Genomic DNA, 21,484 nt, shown 5'->3' on the forward strand with positions numbered 1-21,484 from the left:
ATTTGTCTGTATGTTTATTAATAAGTAATTTACCTATTTTTCTAAATAATAGATAATGCACTGACATAATAAATCTTCAATGTTTATCAATATAAAGTTAAACTCTTTCAACTTAACTGTAGTAAATATTTTAGATCACAGTCCTTGGGGTGAATCGGGTGCTAAGAAATGATTGGTGTATTATAATCTAACAGTGATTGTTATCAAATTTCGTAGTGCTTTCTCAATCATGCAAAATTTAGTTTTTCCTCGAAAAATAAATAATTGTTTCTGTTTACATTGGTGTATTATAATTTAATCTCCCCGAATGGTTTTACCATTAAGTGGGTCAGTAGTGTGTGAAGACATTTTTTTTTTCAAACTGTATTAGGGAAATACTGTAAAATGAATGACAAAAAGTTAGTTCAGAATTTCAAGAGTTATATCAACGTATCTGCGGTAAGATTCTATCATTCCGTTCTGTTTATATCTAAATTATCTTACACCTACATGTATTACAGCATCAGTCATTTACTACAGAATTTTAGTTTGTAAAATAAGTTAGCAGACAACAGTTGTTTGGCAAACTTTCCTCACACAACCACTTTGTGGAGTCATAAATTCAAACCAATACAACTTAGGGACCTTTAAAGCTTACAGCATACTCTCACTTCAAAGGCTGGGAACACAACTCTTGACCCATCCATGGGCGGTGGTATCCTCTTCAGCAAGTAAAAGTGTGTACAAACATTCAAACACTGATAACACTCCTATTATTCAGTTGCGTCAAAAGAGTGTGTACAGGGGTGATCACTGAGCATTGGGTTAACCACATTTTCATTTGACCTTCTCTTCCAAACAAAACCAAGCCCATGTTGTTTGTCGAAAGAACATAATCATAACAATCTATATATTCTCATTTGAAACATTTTTAATATATGTTGAAATGTTGGTGCTTAGTTATGAAAATATTTTATTTATTTTATAGTTTGTGTGTGTTATAAAATATGTATTTGTAATTTATAGAGCAATGGAGAAAAGAATGGGTCTATTCATGACTTGAAGCCGAAGCTTTTAAATGGTAAGACCTCTTGCTTATGTATACCTAAGCTGCTCCAAAACCTGCTACTTTAAATGTACATAGTTGATTGTTTTTTTAACAATTTATTTTAATAAATCATTTGTTATAATTAAGTTTATATAAACTTCTGTCTGATGTCTATATAGACATTATTTCATTTTTGAGACAATAATTCTTAAAGTATTACTTATTTTCCATACAAAAATAAAAAACACTAAATTACCACATAATAACAATGTTGTAAAATTATATTATATATAATATTACAGGATAGATATGTGGTAATCACATACCATCCATTGACCCCATACACTTATTTTGTTTTATACTTACTATTAAAAAACTCCAACTGACAACTTGCACAGCTTGTATATTTTTTATTTATTTAACCAATAAAGCTCCTATCGTTACAGACTAACCTATTGCGTTAGACTTAACTTACATTTAAGTATTTAAATTAGCTTATATAAACATAAATCTTAGAGTTACTACAGTTACTATCTATACCTACTATACTAAATAATTAATATTAACAGAACATACACCAACTATCCTAATTTTAAGTTTAGTAAGCAAGCAAGTCAATCGTATGTGAAAATGTGTTTAAATTTCGCAATGTGACTGTAAAAGGTTTGTCTCACATAAGATTGGTTCTCTCTCGTGGAATTATGAGCAGCTGGTGATATTTCTTACAAATATTAACAATGTCTACAGTCTACACAGAAGTTACAATCTGCATAGAAACAAATTCCAAGATCTTTAATCTTGTTGACACACTGCAACAGCTGGTGGTCTAGATAGTATGTGTAATACTGTGGATACCGAGAACTACTACATGATGTCACAAAGAATTTGTCAATGTTAAAATGTAATTTATTATCCCGACACCATTTTAATATTCTATTAATATCATCTTGTAATTTGATTCATGATCCAATTCCTTTTTTTTTGTTTATGTTTCATTACCTCAAAAAACTGAAAAGAATTGAATTTATTTACAAAAATAAACTGGATATAAACATACTAAATAATATGGTTGCTCGTCAACTTCTACATAAACCATTTGTTGTATCACCACTCATGGACAGCAATATTTCCTCGCCTAGAATCCCAATACCATCTGGGTCTTGAAGTCTCAAGTGATTGCCAATTCAGTAGTCATTTGAATAGAAACAGCATATTGGCTTCATAGATATTTTATTTATAGTGTAAGGGAATAATTCAGCCGGCCTCTCATTTTAGCACTCTACAAAGAGCAGGGGCGGCCAAATATTATATGAGCATTGTTGTCATCTCTGTTCTGGTGCGCCCCAGTATTAGCGCGAACCATTTGACAGCATGCAACACAGAGCTGTTTCATTTGTCGTTACGTAGAAACGTCGCTTCACGTGTGGCTTATACCGCATTTTTTGCGAGGAGCACTCCGAAGAGCTGTTTACTCTGATTCCTGCTGCCGAATTCCATCTTTCTCACGACACGGCACAAAACTTGGATACCGTCATCTCACCATGTGGATGTGTGGCGTTCCTTCACAATGCTGCTTTTAAGGCACTCTGCCACATGGAAGCTAACTATGGAAAGGGCTTCCTTGCGAGGTTTCTTCTGGACGATACAACATTCCGTACTTACCTTTTAGGCCGCCTAAAAACCCGGTTACGCTCTGATTTTTCTGTGCCCTTTGGAAGGCTTTTGATTGCGTGATTTTGATTTGATTTTACTTAAGCTCAAGTTTTATGGTCTTTACGACAATTCTTTAAGATTAATGACTTCTTACTTTAAGAGTCGTAAATATTTAGTAGACATTGCGGTATACAATCAAAAGGCTCTGATGTAGAGATGACTTGCCACGAGGTTCGTTCCTTATCGTGTTGTTACAATATGTTATGTTCACTCCCTATGCTAAATAAATATATTTATATTCTTAATTAGTAATACTATTCCTTTGCTGCTGCAGAATGTGAGCGGCGCTGATCAGAACACCAGGTGTTCTCCATAATTTCGTTTGTCCTCCTTCTCTATAAAAAAATACCTATTTTAATTTGACAGTAATCGGATAAGCATTGCGTTATTTATACAGCTCCCGGAAAGTGGTGGACGATCAGTACTCTTAAGTTTTCTGTTTCATTGGCTGTGTTGGACTCACCTGCTCTCTTGAACAGGTCGATTTCGTTAGGTAGCAAGCAGTTTGTGTGTTCGAGCAACTTGAGGTGTTTATGATAACTCCTCGCAGAACTTGTTCCAAGATTCTGGATTCGACAAGTGCTCATTTGATGGTTCGTTTGGTGACTGTCGTTGCCTAAGTTACTTTATCGGAAGTAATGCGTAGCAGATGGGGACTGGGGACAGTCACAAAGTAAGGCCGAACGAAACGTGCAATACGCACTTCACAGGGTGGCTCGTGAACTGATATTCGTATCACCCTGAGCACTTCCTCCGTGTGATATTAAAACCATAATAATTTTTTGTACTTCATAAATGAATAAATGGCGATTATATCACCTCTAGCGGATAAAAGCTAATTTAATAGTACCAGTTTGCTTGTATATGGACTTACAGACTGTAGGCTGTACACCACAATAGGCCGTGACGCTATTACGTATTCGTTCCACGCCCCTAACTGTACCACCTTATAAGATATTAAATAATACCTACATAGAATTTTATTCTTTAAATATATACAGTGTTAAGGGTTAAATTAACGTACGTCGATGCAGTTCGTGGATTATTTTAATGTTGTATGATAAAGGAACAAATAGGAAGCCCTATCGGATCGGGCAACTGTTCATTGTTGTGTCGGGCTGTGAGCACATGGGGGTACTCAAGAGAGGTCAGTGTTTAATCAAATTATATTATTAAGTTAAAAAATAGTTAGTTGTGGACTAAATTATTAATATACTCACCACAGATAATTTTAAATATATCTAAATTAATAATTGCTCCTTTGGTATATCGTGTGCTGCCATACGGGCATTATCACTTTTACTCAAAAAAAAGGCAAACTTTTATGAAAGAGACTGGCGGCGATCGTGCATATTACTTAATTTTTTTATATGTATATGTTTTTGTCTGATATTTGCCAGATATAAAAATTGTTTTGATTTGTCCTGTCATTTTCACGGTGTATTTATGTGGGTACTTATGAATGTATGTGCTTGGATGAATGTCTCACGTTTATTTGATGTTTTAAATAGTTTCATTTCTTCTCAAATTAATTAATTTATATTTATTATAAGTACATTATATCACAATTTAATTCCAAAATCTAGGTCTACACTCTACAGTCGATTTCTCTATAGTTTGTAGACTGTCCTAGAATTAATAGAGTTTACAGCACCAAATACTTATTCATCTTATAACTTGATGTCCGCTTAACCTAACCTTCGTTCACGGTCACTGCTCGTTACATAAAATACCACCGGTGCCTACTTATATACCGCTTTTTGGCCCAACATCCAAGATGTCAAGGTAACGAAAACATATTTTTTTGCGATTTTCTGAAGAAAACAAAACTTGAGGTCTATTACGAAAATCGAAAGCCGAAGTTTCGGTCCAAAAGGAAAGAACGACGAACTTCGAATTAAATCCTTGTATCTATTAAATCGATGTATTTCGTTTCGGAACCATAGATATAAAAAATTGCACAAAGATAACATGAATGTACATAAGGATGTATATAAGGATATTACCGATAAAACGTGCCAAAACCGATAACAAATTAGAAATTTAAAAATAAGTTTTTCGTTATGTTAACATGTAGGTATTTGAATAATGGAACTGCTTTATATTACTTTTAGAACATAATCCTATTTTCCTGTATGAAAATATGCAATATTTACGTAACATATCATATGTAACATGCCAACTACGGCATTATATTTTATTTTGTCTGTGGTAGTTTATCATAGATTCGCGGTATTCGTCCTTTACAAATTTGAATACATATAACATAAAGAAACAGTGAGTTTAGATTATTTTACTACAATAATATTCTGATTGAACTATATCAAGGGGTCGTATATAAAATACTTTACTAGGTATAAATATTACTAGAATCATGGTCACTAACGTTACTTTCTCATGTATGATGAAAGTTATAACGCCACCCACCGATAGATAACTCTACATAATGAATTTTCTACTTTTTGTGGCAACTTGATCTTTTTACAAATCATTCTAAATTCAATCTACGTAAGATAAATAACTTTGACATTAATAAGACGTGACACATAGACTTAAGTGAATAAATTATTCTTGAGTTTGAGTTGATCCATTTTTTGCCATGCCATCAGAAACCATCGGACTTTTCATGCGGTATTCAATCATCAAGTAATAAAAAAAGTTTGTGAAAATTTCATTGGTGGGCCGTTTATAAAGTCGGCCATAAAAATATCAAGTTAAGAAATGAGACTAAAATTAAAGTTATTCTTTTTAAACAACCTGCTAGCAAGTTATAACCAATATGGTTATAACTTTATGTGTTGAGTTGCCTTTCGTTGTCGAAGCCATACTTAATGCGTAGCGTGATGTGCTATCCGCAATTGAGTACTTAATTACTCGTTATAGAGTTGAGTGTTGTTTACTTATTAATATATCTAAACAGACGTCACTCAAAAATGATATTATGGTAACAAAAATACTTTAACGCCAAAATAAATACTCAGTGACCCACTTAAATAAATAAATGTAAATAAAAAAAATAGTTATTGATTACAGTATCCAAACAGTATAATAATATTATCTTAATATATATAAATTACGTGTCACGTTGTTTGTCCGCGATGGACTCCTTAACTAATGAACGGATTTTAATAGGGATTACTTCATGGAGTGCAGTTTGGTCCAACTTGAGAGATGGGATAGTTTTTATTTCGATTTGGGACCCATAATTATTTTTATTTCCAATATTTGTTTTGTATGGACATATATTCTGTGAGAGTATTTATTGACGTACGGTTTGACAGTTCTGCTGTGAAACAATTTCATTATAACAACAAGGAGCATATGTTACGAAATACATAATTCTTGATGTTATGAAAAATTATTGACAAATACAAAAAAAACAGTATTTTTTTATTATCTTCAGAACAACGTCTGTCGGGTCAGCTAGTTAATATATATAAATTACGTGTCACGTTGTTTGTTCACGATGGACTCCTAAACTAATGAACGGATTTTAATGGGGATTACTTCATGTTGTGCAGTTTGGTCCAACTTGAGAGATGGTACAGTTTTTATTTCGATTTGGAACCTATAATTAGTTATATTTTCAATATTTGTTTTGTATGGATACATTTTCTATGAGAGAATTTAGTGACGCACGGTTTGACAGTTCCACTGTGAAACAATTTCATTATAACAGGGAGCAGTTTTGGACGAAATAATTCTTGATGTTTTGAAATATTATTGGCAAATTTCTATAAAACAGTATTTTTTTTATTATCTACAGAACAACGTCCGTCGGGTCAGCTAGTATAATATTATTGACACACTCTTACACAAATTATCTTGCTTCAAACTAGACATAGCCTGTACTATGGATACAAGATAACGATATGTTTAATACAATATACTTACTTAAACATACATATGAACTCCATGACTCGGAAACAAACATTCATATTCATCATATAAATGATTGCATCTACCGAGATTCGAACCCGGGACCTCTAGCTCAGAAGGCAGGGTCACTAACCACTGGGCTATAGGGGTCGTCATAATATAAATAAATAAAGGTATTATGCGAATATTAAGCTATCAACAGTCATAGATTTGTCAGTAGATTCCTGAATCAGAAACGAGCGTTCGAATCTGCTGATAGAGAAGAGTAGAACATCATTCTTGAGAGACAAGAAAACTGTTAACCAAATAACGTTAGGATTTTTGTTTCGTTTTCTGTGGACAGTTAACTCTGGCGTCGTAGATACCAAACTAAACAGAGATATATACTTTAATGTTATCTCAGTATTTCTTCTGAAATAATTTACTAGAAATAATATTAGCGTGTTACAAATAAAATTTATAGACAAGATGTATGTACGATACGAGACTCGTACCCGCGACCTCTCGCGTTCCGTGCGAGTGCTCTTCCACTGAGCCAACCGTTCGAGTGACGTAACGTTCATAAATCTTGATATGTCTTGTTCAACTCTCAGGTTATGGCTCCATCTACATCAATATTTATATATCAGGAAACTGACTTGAGATGTCGCTTTTTCAAACTGTTTAGATTAATTTGTGTAATTAATCCCAGAAGTGAGGGTCATCACTTTAAAAAAAAGTGTTACAAATATAAATATTTGATGTACAAAGTGTGTAAATGTTGGTTGGTACGGCAGGCGAGCTGGTAGTCGGTGCGGCGCCCAGCGTGGTGCTAGCGAGTCCGCTGAGCGAGCCCGAGCGAGGCCGCCTGGGCGCGCTCTTCGTCACCAACTACAAGCTGACCTTCGTGCCGCTCGACGCATCTGCCAACGATGTGAGTTGCAGCTTCATTATATGGCTTTGTGCTTTTAAATAAATACTTTTAAGTCGTCATGACCATGCCGTTAAAAAACTTTCAAAACGTTGGGATACATTCTTTTAAATATCGGTAAGTTTGTTCATCTCTCTAGTTATGGCCTCATCTACAGGATCTACTTTGACAACCTGCTCGACCCCAACAAATCCATGTTAGAAAATTGTCTCGAGATCTCGTTCTGTTTAATATACCCAAGCAATTTTATTTTAACTTAAACCGCGGAACAGCAATTAAACATTGTATAAAACGAGTATGTTCAATTGTGCATCAACTGTGGCGGTGGTCATTTCTTATAAAATGTTGTCAGTTTTACATCTATAAATGAACTTTTCGTCAAAACAGAGCTCATTTGTAATTGTAACAAAATATTAGCTAAATTACATTATGCACCAATTTGTATATTTGACGATTACAGGATTATGGACAAAAGAACCACGTGGTTGGTGTCTTTGATGTGCCTCTTACGTGTGTGGGTGCAGTGTGGCTCACAGACGGTAGTGCAGTTAGAAGGAGACGGCTGATGCCACGCGTCGATATACCGCCTAAACTGAAAGGGATGCAGATAGTTTGTAAGGTAATGTGATCCTAGTGTGAGTAGCAAATATCTACGACATATGTACTGGGGCTTTGAAATGATTCATTTTACTCAAAAAATCATTTGTATATTCCATTCATTCTACTGAGTGTGCATTTTTTTTATGAAAATAAGGGACGAGACGAGCAGCACGTTCAGCTGATGGTAATTGATACGCCTTGCCCATTACAATGCAGTCTGCCGCTCAGGATTGTTGAAAAACCCCAAAAATTCTCATGGGCACTACAATTGCGCTCGTCACCTTGAGATATAACTCACATAAGATGTTAATTCTCATTTGCCCAGTAATTTCATTAGCTACGGCGCCCTTCAGACCGAAACACAATAATGCTTACACATTACTGCTTCACGGCAGAAATAGACGTCATAATCTAGCCGGCATCCTGTGCAAAGGAGCCTCTCACTGGTAAAAGTAATAATATGGGATAGACAACCATAATCTAACTAAGCAAAAAATATTCTGGTATTGTATCATTGACAATGCATTTTTTATCATTAATAAAAGTATTTAATTCTGTATTCCACTTATGAGAACTTTTTGCATTTCAGAATATGAAAGTGCTAACATTCAACTTTACCAATTCACCTATAGGCAGCGGACGAAAGATTGTAATGGCGCTCTTGCACCACGCGTTTCCCAAACGACACGACTTACTGTTTGCGTTCGAGTACAGAGAGCCCTACTACCCTACGTTACCGTCAGACATGAACATGTTCCAACGAGTGGGTGACTGGAAACGCGAGCTAGAGAGATGTGAATGTCCTCACTGGAGAATTACTTGTATCAACGGCACTTCGGATGCCTTCATGCTGACTGCCGGGGAGACGTTGATAGTGCCCAGTTCTGTTCTGGATTATAATTTGATGGAGTCGTCGCGACACTTCAGGTCTGGAAGAGTGCCTATATGGGTCTGGGGGAGGGCTGAAGGTGCGGCGCTGTTGCGTAGTGGAGAGTTGTTGCCGACCGAACAGGCCGCCACTGCGGAGAGTGTGTTGTTGGAACAGGTGAGTTTGTACATTGCGTGTGCTATGTACAATAACGATGTATATACTTTCATAAGTACACTATCGACTTCATTGGCAGCAAGTATACCTTTATATACGGGCAGTTGAATTCTGAAACTAATCAGTCTTTTAGGCACGTCAGAGGTCTTACTTGAACTAGAAATGTGAGTGTTTCGAAAGATATTAATATCTTGAAATAGATAAACTGTTCACTTATGGTATACCACAGACGAAATTACATTTCATTGCAATGCAATTAATTGCATTAGTACGTAATTATAATTGTGCGATTGTTTGTTACATTACATTATAATGCACTCTTTCAATACGGGTTTCACTATAGACATCGGATGAATCTAGTGTTTTTAACCTACCCACATTAAAAGAAATAATGTGATAGTGTGGCTAATATGTTAACTGTCTCGTTACAGTTGTCTGTCATAAAATGCTTTCTCTGTCTACTTATGACCTACATAAAAGAGACAGTTACAATTATACTGTTACTTTGTCTCCTTTAGATAACGGTCAATTTTGTGCAGGTTAAGTCGATTCTAATTTTAACGGTTACATCTTTTATTTAAATAATATCCACCGGTTGATTAATAAATAATATTTTCCGACACACTCACACTCGTAATATTGCGTGACTGTCGCACACTCCGCAGGTGCGGCGCTCGCACCCCAAGCTAACGCCGCCGCACGTGCTGCACGTGTGCGGCACCAGCTCCGGCGGCGCCCCGCACGTGCTGCCGCCGCTGCCCGCGCTGCTGGCCTCCTACAAGAAGATGGCGGACCTGTGCACGCCCACCACGCTGTCCGGCTTCTGGGTAACATAATATGTTTGAGTTCAAGCACTTTACTTTTTGATTTTTGCCATTTCCATTGTTAACATTATCAAGGGTATTAAGTTTTTCCTTGTTTTAATGAAGTTTAATTCACAATCAATTACCGGCTGCTGTTTTCCCGAACCGATCCGACTTAGGGACCTTGAAGAAAAGAGTGCTATGAGGTTAAAAAGAGGTAACTGATAAGAGCTTTTCCTTGATAATAAGTACTTTAAAGCACTCTGGTTGCACACAACCTTGGAGCATTGGAGGCCCTAGCCTCACACTCCAGCGGGATTCGTTCAGGGTCTTCAGACTCGATTCACTGTGACCAATTTTGGGCAAGTGCTCGACAGAGAGACAACCTGTCATCCCTCGCAGTGATCTCCTGTACATATAAAGAGCGTTGTTTAACACGCCTGCGCTTCTCTAGGAGCAGCTTAGCCAGATGATGAGCCGGTAACAAAGTCCAATGATTAATTGCTTCAAGGTTTTTTCTAATTCTTTATACGTAAGCCTCACCAATAACTTAACATTGAGATCAATACAACCGCAATAGCTGTGTAATTATTCTCTATTTCTAATAAACGCAGTGTAAAGTTACTCCAAGTTTAGAATTACTTCTCCCTGTAATGTACCTAATTCTGTAGTGACAAAGGTGAGATATAGACAAATTGTAATATTACAAATAGTTAAATATGTATTGAACACTTGTTTTAAAAAAGTTCTATTACAAATCTTTAGACTTGCTTAAAATTACGAATCGAAGCTTGTCTAAAGTGTGTCTAACTGATAGATCATATTCTTAGGGACTGTTTCACAATGTCCAAGTTATGTAGCAGATTGTCATAGGCTTGATAAATTGATGGCTACGTAAAAGTTTCAGATATATAACAGATTGCGTTTAACAATCACAATTTTTAATTTCTAGATGAATTATCTGGCAGAACGGTCTGACAACCTCGCACTTAATAGTTCGGTTTGACGATATTAAAATATTATTCCATATTTTACAATTTTCTATTTCTATGTATTTCTAAATAGCAACTCTACTATTTTCACAATCTAATGAATCATCACATAATTGTATTCCGCTTCCGAGTAACGAAAATTGCGAATGTCTAGAAAATAGATAACTAATCAATTGTCATTTGCCTTTCATAATTGTCAATAGGACATAACATAAACAAACATAATAGTAGAGGAGGCCAAGCGGGGATTTTGGGATTTATTCGAGTGCGTCAAAATAACATAAGAGGGACAAACTTGCACCTTGTGATAACTCGCAACATACCTGAGCCCTGTATGTATGTCGACGGTCTAGAACAATCGATCAAATTAGTAAAAAGTAAACGATCCTTAGAACATAATTTCGACCGCGTCAGACAGGTAAGGTAAGTTAATTGTATTATGCAGTGCATTTCAAGAATCTAATAATTTGAGCGTTACATTAGGAAATCGAAACCTCACAAAGTTCCAAACCAAAGATTTCAAACCGTCTCAGGCTAAGGGAATTCCTTCAAACAAAAATTATGGGTCAGGACGACAAGGACAATAAGATGAACCGTCTGTAAAATAATCTGCCGCGATTGGGTTTCTTAGACATGATTTTTTTGTATTTTCAAAATTGGTCATAGCTTTAGTTCACGTCCAAATCTTCAGTCTTTTGACCAAGAGCTACAATAGGGTTCACTTAACATCTCCTGTAAAATATTTTTTTTTTCCTATTTTCTACCCCTTTGTTTGGCCACCCCCACCATGCAAACCCGGAGGGAGATTAATTTATTTAATTTTTCCGTGGGGCGCACTATTAACATCTGAAGCGCTTGAGTATTTCTTTGTGACAGCTTTTTTACATTGTTGTACACGCTCCCGCACCAGTGACACACATCATATAAACTATGTATTTTTTCTTTTTAGCATCTCACCTACACAATCCAATAGGTGCCTACGACGCTCGAGTAATCCCCTATTTAGTCTCTTGAGCTCCCCTACCATTACTATTAGGTGATCCATCAATTAACTATGATATCTGCTACTACATCCATCTTATATTTTAAATGGTCCTTACCTGCTAGATAACACTATATATATACATTGTGAAACGCAAATGATGTCTTTATTCGATAGGTAAGTAGCGAGTAGCCTATCAGGAACTTATTTGGATATTGTGAAGTAGACCCTTAAAGAAGATTTAGAATGATGACACATAGATGACATGTGACAAAAATTGCGTTCCTTTCCCTTAATTGTTCCTGTACACCTCAGTTTATGTTGTGCTTAACGACGTTTTAGTTAAACACTATTTTGTAATAGAAAAAGATAAACACCATTTTAGACGTTGTTGTTGTTAGGTCACTACGAAACACGTGTCTATTTAAATCATGTTTAAATTATTTTTTTGTAATAACACCGTAAATGTATTAATCTGGTTTAAAGGTTGTAGGTGCAAATGTAATTATAGGCACATAAGTCGTTCCTTATTACAATTTCCATCTAAATACAAAACTTGTCTAAATGTTTCGTCAAAAGACGTGTTGACGGATTTTTACAGCGATTTGTTTTCAGGTACAAGACTCCCAGTACTACTCGATATTGGAGTCCAGTCGATGGCTGCGGTACGTGTGCAACTGCATCGCGTTTGCGGACGACGCGGCCGCGCATCTCGCTGACAACGTCACCGTCGTGGTGCAAGAAGGTGAGACTGACGCAGACTGACGCCTTGTTGGAACATGGTGCAACTAGGGGAAGTAGTTACTATGTCGTTACTATTGTGTACAAACTCGAGTAATATTTCATCAGTACTTGTAGCTTCTCTTTTTATTAATAATTCGTTAGTGCTTGTTTTGTAAATTTTGTTTCCGCACGCGCATTACGTATGGAAGCAGTACGGTTTATAAAACGGCTTACTGGCCCCTGGCTTTATACAGAATAAAGATGAATACATATAATAAAAACAAAAACTATGCTTTATGCGTATAATAAATGCAATGCAATATCAATAATATAATATTGATATTGTAACTTTCCAAGACTATTCGTGTACGTTGTCCTGATTTTATTTGAATTGAGCTTAAAATTGTCCATCCTCTTAAATAAAATTATACCTTAGAAAATATAGTGGTTTATTATTATTTTATCTACACCTATGCTTTAAATGCTCTATTAAAGATTCTGAAACAGTTAGGTTACTGCCAATATTAAAACACCCAATGTCCTTATAACCATTACATCATTCATAATATTCTAGTGAATTTTAATAATTATGCACTATACAAAATGTAAGTTACTATTAAAATAAATAATTCTTTCATTAATACTTCGTTTATTTGTATATAACCAGTAATGGATGACATTGGGTTACTACTAGGACTGGCTGTTTTATTGTAAGCAGTAAGCTAAGTGTTTTCAGACTCTTTTATAGAGGATTCATATTCTGGGTGTAGATAAAGTCTAGTATGAGCTGTTGATAATTAGGTATCAAAACACTCATGTGATACTTTTATCATAAAAACCCACATTCGTGTTTTAATACCCCTTATTACACAACAGTTGCATAAATAACTATTAGCTTTTGGTGTACTTTATCGGTAATATACTCGTACTTTACCAACCCTGACTACATCATTTCTAGTTTTCATTAACTTATCGATATGTTTATTCTTTTTCGTACAGGACTAGGTATTTTGAAAGAAGTCAAATCTATGGTTACAGAGTTCCTATTACTTTAAGTTTTTATATGTTATTTTTCGCAATTTAAGAAAAAGTTCAGAGGTTGTCATAATCACTTTAAGAATATGAGATTAGCGCAATTATTGTATTTAGTTCGAAATTTATGTAAATATATTTGTAGTTATGTCCTTTCGTGATTGTGGATTTAGGCCTATCATAAAGCTGGAATTAAGTGTGTGTATTATATATTTAATAATTAAATGTGTGAGTTTGGCGACATTAATTTCCATGGTAAAATGACACGATGCCACTGTTAAAAAACTAGTAAAAGTGGCATCGTGTGTTAAAGAACTACTGATAATCTACCCGGAACAAATCGGTGCGACGGTTGACAGGTGACGGAGTGGACTACAGCGCCGTGGTGTCGAGTCTGACGCAGCTGTTGCTGGACCCTCGCTATCGCACCATCAGCGGCTTCCAGTCGCTGGTGCAGAAGGAGTGGCTCGCGCTCGGACATCCCTTCGCTGACAGGTGGGCTGATGAATGAATACGCCACTTTGAAATAATTTATTGTTACTTAATTTGCTTGTACTTTTTTGGTTCGTGTAAATCTGGTTGTTTAAATTTTAATGTCACACAAAAAAATAAATTAAAAAATCCAGAAAGTAACGATAGAAAATATGTTTATAAAAATGTCGTAAACATTAAAACATACATACTCATATACCATGTAACCTAAGTACTAGCTGGTAAGGACGTATTGGAAGTAGTACCAGTCAAAAGATTTGAATGTCTACACACGCATATATATATAATATATACAGTGATGGACATTCAATTAGAAACACTATCTTAAACATTATACAAGATACTATGCAGTAACATTTTTATCTGGAAATGAAAATGAATGATCAATGTCTTATCATTTATTAGAAAAACAACAAAAATACGACTTAACAACTGCTGTTTAAACATAAAATTTCGTACGAACAACTAAATGTCTTTTTATTTGTCAACAGTAATGGACAACTAATAAGAAACAACAGAAAAATGTATATAAATTATAAGAATAAGTAATCAATAATGTATTGTTAAAGTAATAATGTTTACAGGCTAACTAATACCTCATTACCATACGTACAGGTCCGTCATGAAACTACATCTGAACGTACAACTTACTGTCCGCTCTTTAAATTATTTTTATGACAATAAGGGACGAGACAAAGGGGCGGTTGAGCTGATGGTAATTATATACGCCCTGTCCATTACAATGAAGTGCCGCCCGGTATTCTTGAAAAACTTAAAAATTCTGAATATCACAAGAACTTTAGTGCCCTACAACTGCGCTCGTCACCTTGAGACATAAAATGTTAAGTATCATTTGCCCAGTAATTTCACTAGCGACGGCGCCCTTCAGATCGAAACACAATAATGTTTACACATTACTGCTTCACGGTAGAAAAAGGCACCGTTTTGGTACTTATAATCTAATAATCTAGCCGACATCCTGTGGAAAGGAGCCTTCCACTGGTAATAATATTTTTTGTAACTGTTTACAATACCTATAGAGCTGTCTCGGACATATAAATTTAATTGAGATTCAAATGAAACAAGCTAACATGGTCTTTCAGATTCGGTCTTCCCCGGCCCGGCCTAACCAAAGAGGAGATAGAGAAAGAGCCGCCGTCGCAGGTGGCTCCCGTATTCCTGCTGTTCCTGGACTGCACGTGGCAGCTGCAGCACCAGTTCCCGGCCGCATTCCAGTTCAGTGAGACGTACCTCACCACGCTGTGGGACTGCGCGCACAACCATCTGTTTGACACCTTCCTGTTCAACTGTCCCCGGGACCGGGAGCTGGCGCTCGCCAAGGTGGGATCCAATCATTTTTTTTAATTATTTCATAAGTTCTTTAAAGCTTATACGTCTCGATAGTCTCTGGCTGTTTGAGAACCGATAAACAGGCCAGGTTTACTACTTAAATGACTGTGACAAGCTACGTCTTACAATCGCCATTTGTATGACACTTTGTGTTAGTGTGCGTGCATTGCTCTAAATAGTGAGTAGCTCACTTATTTTTTTCGACGTTTTCGCAGATGTCATAGTCTATCTAAACGTATATAAATGATTTAAGCCTTAAAGGTCTGTCAAGGTCACTGTCATTTTAAAGGCCGTCAGGGCCGAATGGCCGATGGCAGTTGTTGACTAATGTCCGTATTTACTTATCATAACATGAGAGGGTAGCCCGTTAGATGATTCTACGATACAAATCTCAAATCATTGCAGAAATTAATTTCTTCATATGTTTTTTATTTTAAGTTTACCTCAAAGAATCGATTTTCATATAATGTGCAAGTATTTTGTTATACAGGGAGCATGTTACAATATATATATATATATCGTAACACTCCTAGATGTATTTGGTGTACCGGGAGTCCTAAAGAGAGTCAAGCGCAAACCAGAGCACGGGTATCACAGATGAATGAGAACATAATTGGTTAAAATAGTGCATGGATGATATGAGATACCTATGAAATATCTCATTTATGGAGCCCCCGGGTGTCTCATATTACAAAAATTATTATTAATATATTTATAATTATTTAAATAACATCTACATTCAACAAAATGGCTGCCTGTTTTTTCTTAGTAAAAAAAATGCAACAAAACTGCAATTGTATCGTAAAATGCATGCGGAGATTTATTTGGATTTAAAATTGGGCGTCACGGTGTTGGTATCCACCACGTTATTTAAGTCGATCAATGCGCACAACCGGCGCGGGCGCTAGCTTGAAGACGACTGCGACTTCTCAATGAGCGCTCTACTGATAGACAATAATAACTAACTTCAATCACGTCACCGACAGTGACGTACACTGTGACAACTTCAAACATATATATATATATATATATATATATATATATAAGAGATTTCCACGTACATAGTCATTCATCACGATATCTCTGGAACTATTAGGCGTAGAGACTTGAAATTTGGTAGGAATATTCCATTCGACGAGTAGAGGTCAGCTAAGAACGGATTTTAAGAAATTCCACTCGCAAAGTTTTTTTTTATTATAAACAGAACAACGTCTGTCGGGTCAGCATAGTTAGTATATAGTATAGTTAATAAAATCTTCGAAACCGCATTCTAATCGGCACATTGTACATGTATCCAATGTGGTATTGAAATCGGTGCAACTTGATTGACAATAGTTATATTATTCGCGTGTCTTGTTTCAGTATTTAATAGTTCACTTCATTGGGTGGTACGATCACTTTTGCGACTCGGCCTCGTTTTTTTTTATGGAATAGGAGGACAAACGGGCGTACGGGTCACCTTGTTTAATGATCACTGCCGGCCATAATCTCTTGCAACTGCTCTGGTAGCAATCACAGGAGCGTTGCCGGCCTTTTAGGAAGGTGTACGCGCTTTTTTTAAAGGAACCCACGTCGTATAGTCCCGGAAACACCGCACAAGGAAGTTCATTCCACAGCTTTGTAGTACGTGGAAGAAGGCTCCTTGTAAACCGCACTGTGGAGGACCGCCACACATCCAGATGGTGAGGATGATATCGTAACTTGTGGCGTGTCGTGCGATGGTAGAATTCGGCGACAGGAATCAGGTTAAACAGTTCTTCGGAACACCCGCCGTGATAAATGCGGTAGAAGACACACAATAAAGCGATTACTCTACGCAACGCCAAGTGATCCAGCCGCACAGAGCACTGCGTCCCCCACAATTCGAGCTGCTCTACGTTGCACGCGATTACGTTCGTTAGCGATTCTCTTCCATACTATTACTTAAATTCCAACATTTATGCTTCTCAGGCTTTTCACACAAACCCTCCCGGTATCTTTTATGTTGCTAATCCTCTACCATGATAGAATTTTGACAATATGCATTATTTTTAAAAAATAACATTATTTGTTGTAAGGGTTAATAGTATTTAAGATTATGTTAATACTGAAGAATATTAATTTTAATAACATTTTATTAATGTAGTAAACATTTAGTCATCTTCACCCATGTTATATATCTATATGTAACTTACTATGATGCAGACGACCGTCATTTTTGATGTAATACTTCTATTAGCGCGTTAGGAAAAAATTATCAGAGTGAATTTTTTCGACGCGCGCGCATACCGACACGCAAATTCGACACCCTATCGTTAGCTGGTTAACTAGACCATTTGTATCATACTTCAGCTAACACAAGCCTCTTGTAACTTATATGTCTACCGAACCACAACCAATAAACGAGAATTAAATAACTTTCAATCTTATATATAAAATTCTCGTGTCACAATGATCGTTCCCGTACTCCTCCGAAACGGCTTGACCGATTCTCATGAAATTTTGTGAGCATATTGAGTAGGTCTGAGAATCGGTTAACATCTATTTTTCATACCCCTAAGTAAGAAGAGTAGTTCACCCTTAAATTTTTTTTTTAATTTTTGGACGAAATTTCTTGTTTTTATAATGTGGCATTAAAAAATACATACAACTTCAAATTTTCACCCATCTACGATCAACAGTTACTTTTGTATCGCGATTTTAATATCGGCAATACAACGTTTGCTGGGTCAGCTAGTATGTATATATAATTTCAATTTACATACAGTTTTAAAATAAAAATTCTCTCTAATCATTGTATAAAAATAATTTAATGATATTTAATTACAAGTTATTTAACTAAATTGTTTGGTATTATTTATTGATTGTATTTAATACCATCTTTATTTCTACAAACGTAAAATAGCACGACGAATATTTTTTTTATCGAATTTTGTTTCAGAAGTATAAGTTATTGCGTGCGTAATAAAACAAAATAAATAATACTTGGAGAATTCATAATATGAAGCGCCGCTATTTAAAATATAATTTGTTTATAGAATTTCGTCCAACGGCCAGTGTGGGACTGGCAGGAACAGTTCAGTGAACAAGACATCGCGTTGTTCTACAACCCGCTGTACACGGGACACTCGGCCGCGCAGCGACTGTGTGAGTCAATACATACTGACATTATATGATACAGCTCCGATTCTTTCTAGAGGATGGAGGATGATCTCCAAAGAGTTGCCGGTGCAGAATGGATTACACTTGCAAGAGACAGAGATGAGAGAGAGAGCTGGAAGTCATTGGCGTCAGAGGCCTTTGTCGAAGGACAAGCTGTTGTTGGAACCGATTGTCAGTTACAAATGTATAATAATTGCAACTTATTGTAAAACAGGCTTATTTTATTAATTTATGTTAAAAATGTAATAAAATTTTGACAGCGCTTATCACTGTAACTTGTACACAATATTACGATGTCGTAGTAACAGTATGGTGCCATAAATTAATAATACTTACAACATAAGAAGCCACGTGCGTATTGAAATTTTATTATTTTTAATCAAATATATATTTAATTAATATTTTTTTTTCATTTGCTCCGAGGACTGTGTTGATACAAGCACCTGTATCCCGCCACCGCACATTATGTCAAAATGCGAAATTTCTCAACCGCACGTTTTGCTTCGCACAGCTACTTTGTGGCATTAATTACCGGCAGAAGTTTTCCCGAACCGATACGACTTAGGGATCTTCAACCAGAGAGTGTATTCCCACCTTAAATTAAAGGCCGGTAACGCATCTCTTGACATGTGGTGTTGCGGATGTCCATAGCCGGTAGTCTCACCGCTATTTTTTTTTATTAGAAACATCAAACAATTATACATCACATCTTACTTAATAATTACAATTCTTATAATATAAATACATGTATAATCAACTACTTTATCCACAGATTTCTTTTTTGTTTTCTTAGTTGTTTTTCATATAAATATTTATCCATATTATATAATAATTGTAGTCAAATATATGTATGTAATTATTTTATTCAACTTATTAAATATCAGTTTCTTGAAGGTACTCTTGTTACTACTATGTCAATATCAAGACGTCTCGCTTTTAAATCTAGAATATTGTATTTTTCAAACAATCATATGAAATATTGGTTTTTGTACATCTGTAATGCATACTGCGTACACTTTTTTTTGTGTGGATTCAAGATACTGTATATTATATTTACTGTAAAGTGGATTCCAAATAGAAACAGGATTTTCAAGTTGTGATCGTACAAGCGATTTGAATAAAAGTAACTTCTTTGAGGGTTTCTTAATATTACGCATAGTTCGCATAATAAAACCATACATTTTGTTCGCTTTATTACCTATCCTATCAATATGTGTATCAAGCATTAATTTATTGTCTAGACTAATTCCCAAATCATGAAAATTATCGATTTTAACAAGAGTATTTCCACAAAGAGAGTAAGTAGAGTTAGTTATGTTTTTTTTTCGTGTGAAGGATATGTAGTTACATTTATTTGCTACTAATAATAAAAATAATATAATATAATAGTTAAAATTTGAATTCAATTGATATTAATGTAGCTAATGATTTAGTAATATTTGATGTATTTTGTAAAATTTGCACGTCATAAATATGGCAAAAATGTAATTCTTCAATGTTAATGTAACGTAAAGATAACAATCCAATTGGGCAAGTCCAATTTCGCGAAATAGGTCACTTTTCGAATTCAACTCATTTCAGCGTACGGGAAGCTCCGCAAAATCTTCTCGTCCGAAATATCACAGTGTCTGAAAACGAAGGCTGTCAACCAGTGTGTGTTGCCAGTGATGACTTACGGTACACAAACGTGGTAATTATGGGCTTAGTTCAAAGCTCATGATCGCTCACAAGTCAATTGTAATAGACAGGGTTTTACTCGGAGTTTCCCTGCGAGATGGAATCAGAAATGAGATCCGTGGGAGAACGAACGAAGTCACTGACATAACCCAAATAGTTGCGAAAATGAAGTGATAGCGGGCAGGGCATATAGTTCGACGGACAGATGGCCGGTGGTGCAGTAAATTCCTCGAATGGCGACCACGTACCGGAAGACGCAGTGTTGGAAAGTCCCCACAAGATGGACCGATCATCTGGTCAAGATTGCCGGAATATATTTGATGAGGGCAGCGCAAGACCGATCGTCGTGGCGACCTTTGGGAGAGTCCTTCGTTCAGCAGTGGACGTTTTCCGACTGATGATGATATAAAAAAATATATATAACGTTTATACTTAAATAATTTATAATTTTGTCTTCATGGAGCCTCTTGTATGTCACTTTGTGTTAGTGTGCGTGCATATTGTTAAATGGCAACCCAATTTTTTTAGTAATTTTCGCAGCTGTCATCCTATCTAGACGTATAAATGATCTGAGCGTGTACGTGTTCCAGCCGTGTCGTCGGCGGGCCGGTCCCGCCTGCGGCCCAGCACCAACATGGCGTCCGTGGAGCTGTGGTCGCAGTGCTACGAGCGCTGGCTCAGTCCCTTGGACGCGCCGCACGCCGGCCGCGTGCAGCACCTCGTGTTCCACTCGCACGTGCGGGCGCAGGTACCGCACTACCGAATATATACTTCAGTACCGTCATTATGAGTGTGTCGATAAGTTTAAGCAATGTTTTAAGTTTACTATTTTAAGCTGGTAATTAAATTTCAAATTTTGTTCTGCCTTTCTTCAACACACATGTCTAAAACATTTTCGCCCTTTCTCGTGCATGGCGGTGAATAAAAACACATTTCATTCAGTACGGAACCTGAGGGACTCTGATCAGTCATTTTTAAAATCAAAACCTAACACGGGATCGCAACCTCTGTATTAACGTGATAACACGGTAAGGGTAGACGGCGGTCGATATCTGTACATTGATATTGAACTGTGATATGTGTTATTCTATGTCGATATGTGCTAATTAAGATCGATG

At 36.1% G+C, this 21,484-nt stretch overlaps 1 protein-coding gene and 1 long non-coding RNA gene across 2 annotated transcripts in view; both read left to right on the forward strand.

Annotated features, from left to right (window-relative positions):
* Nucleotides 1–21,484, forward strand: part of LOC126975538 (uncharacterized) — a 71,508-nt gene that overhangs the window by 44,148 nt on the left and 5,876 nt on the right. The gene's annotated exons all lie outside the window — the stretch shown is intronic.
* Nucleotides 1–21,484, forward strand: part of LOC126975495 (myotubularin-related protein 10-B-like) — a 27,360-nt gene continuing 5,876 nt past the window's right edge. Inside the window, exons 1-11 of the mRNA XM_050823421.1 lie at nt 1–438; nt 1,006–1,060; nt 7,396–7,532; nt 7,990–8,148; nt 8,719–9,174; nt 9,840–10,001; nt 12,567–12,696; nt 14,066–14,201; nt 15,302–15,539; nt 18,566–18,674; nt 20,957–21,114. Coding sequence (XP_050679378.1) covers nt 385–438; nt 1,006–1,060; nt 7,396–7,532; nt 7,990–8,148; nt 8,719–9,174; nt 9,840–10,001; nt 12,567–12,696; nt 14,066–14,201; nt 15,302–15,539; nt 18,566–18,674; nt 20,957–21,114 — 1,794 coding nt within the window. The 5' untranslated portion in view covers nt 1–384. The remainder of the gene's footprint in view (nt 439–1,005; nt 1,061–7,395; nt 7,533–7,989; nt 8,149–8,718; nt 9,175–9,839; nt 10,002–12,566; nt 12,697–14,065; nt 14,202–15,301; nt 15,540–18,565; nt 18,675–20,956; nt 21,115–21,484) is intronic.

The sequence above is a fragment of the Leptidea sinapis genome, chromosome 36 (genome assembly GCF_905404315.1).
Source record: "Leptidea sinapis chromosome 36, ilLepSina1.1, whole genome shotgun sequence".
Lineage (NCBI taxonomy): Eukaryota > Metazoa > Arthropoda > Insecta > Lepidoptera > Pieridae > Leptidea > Leptidea sinapis.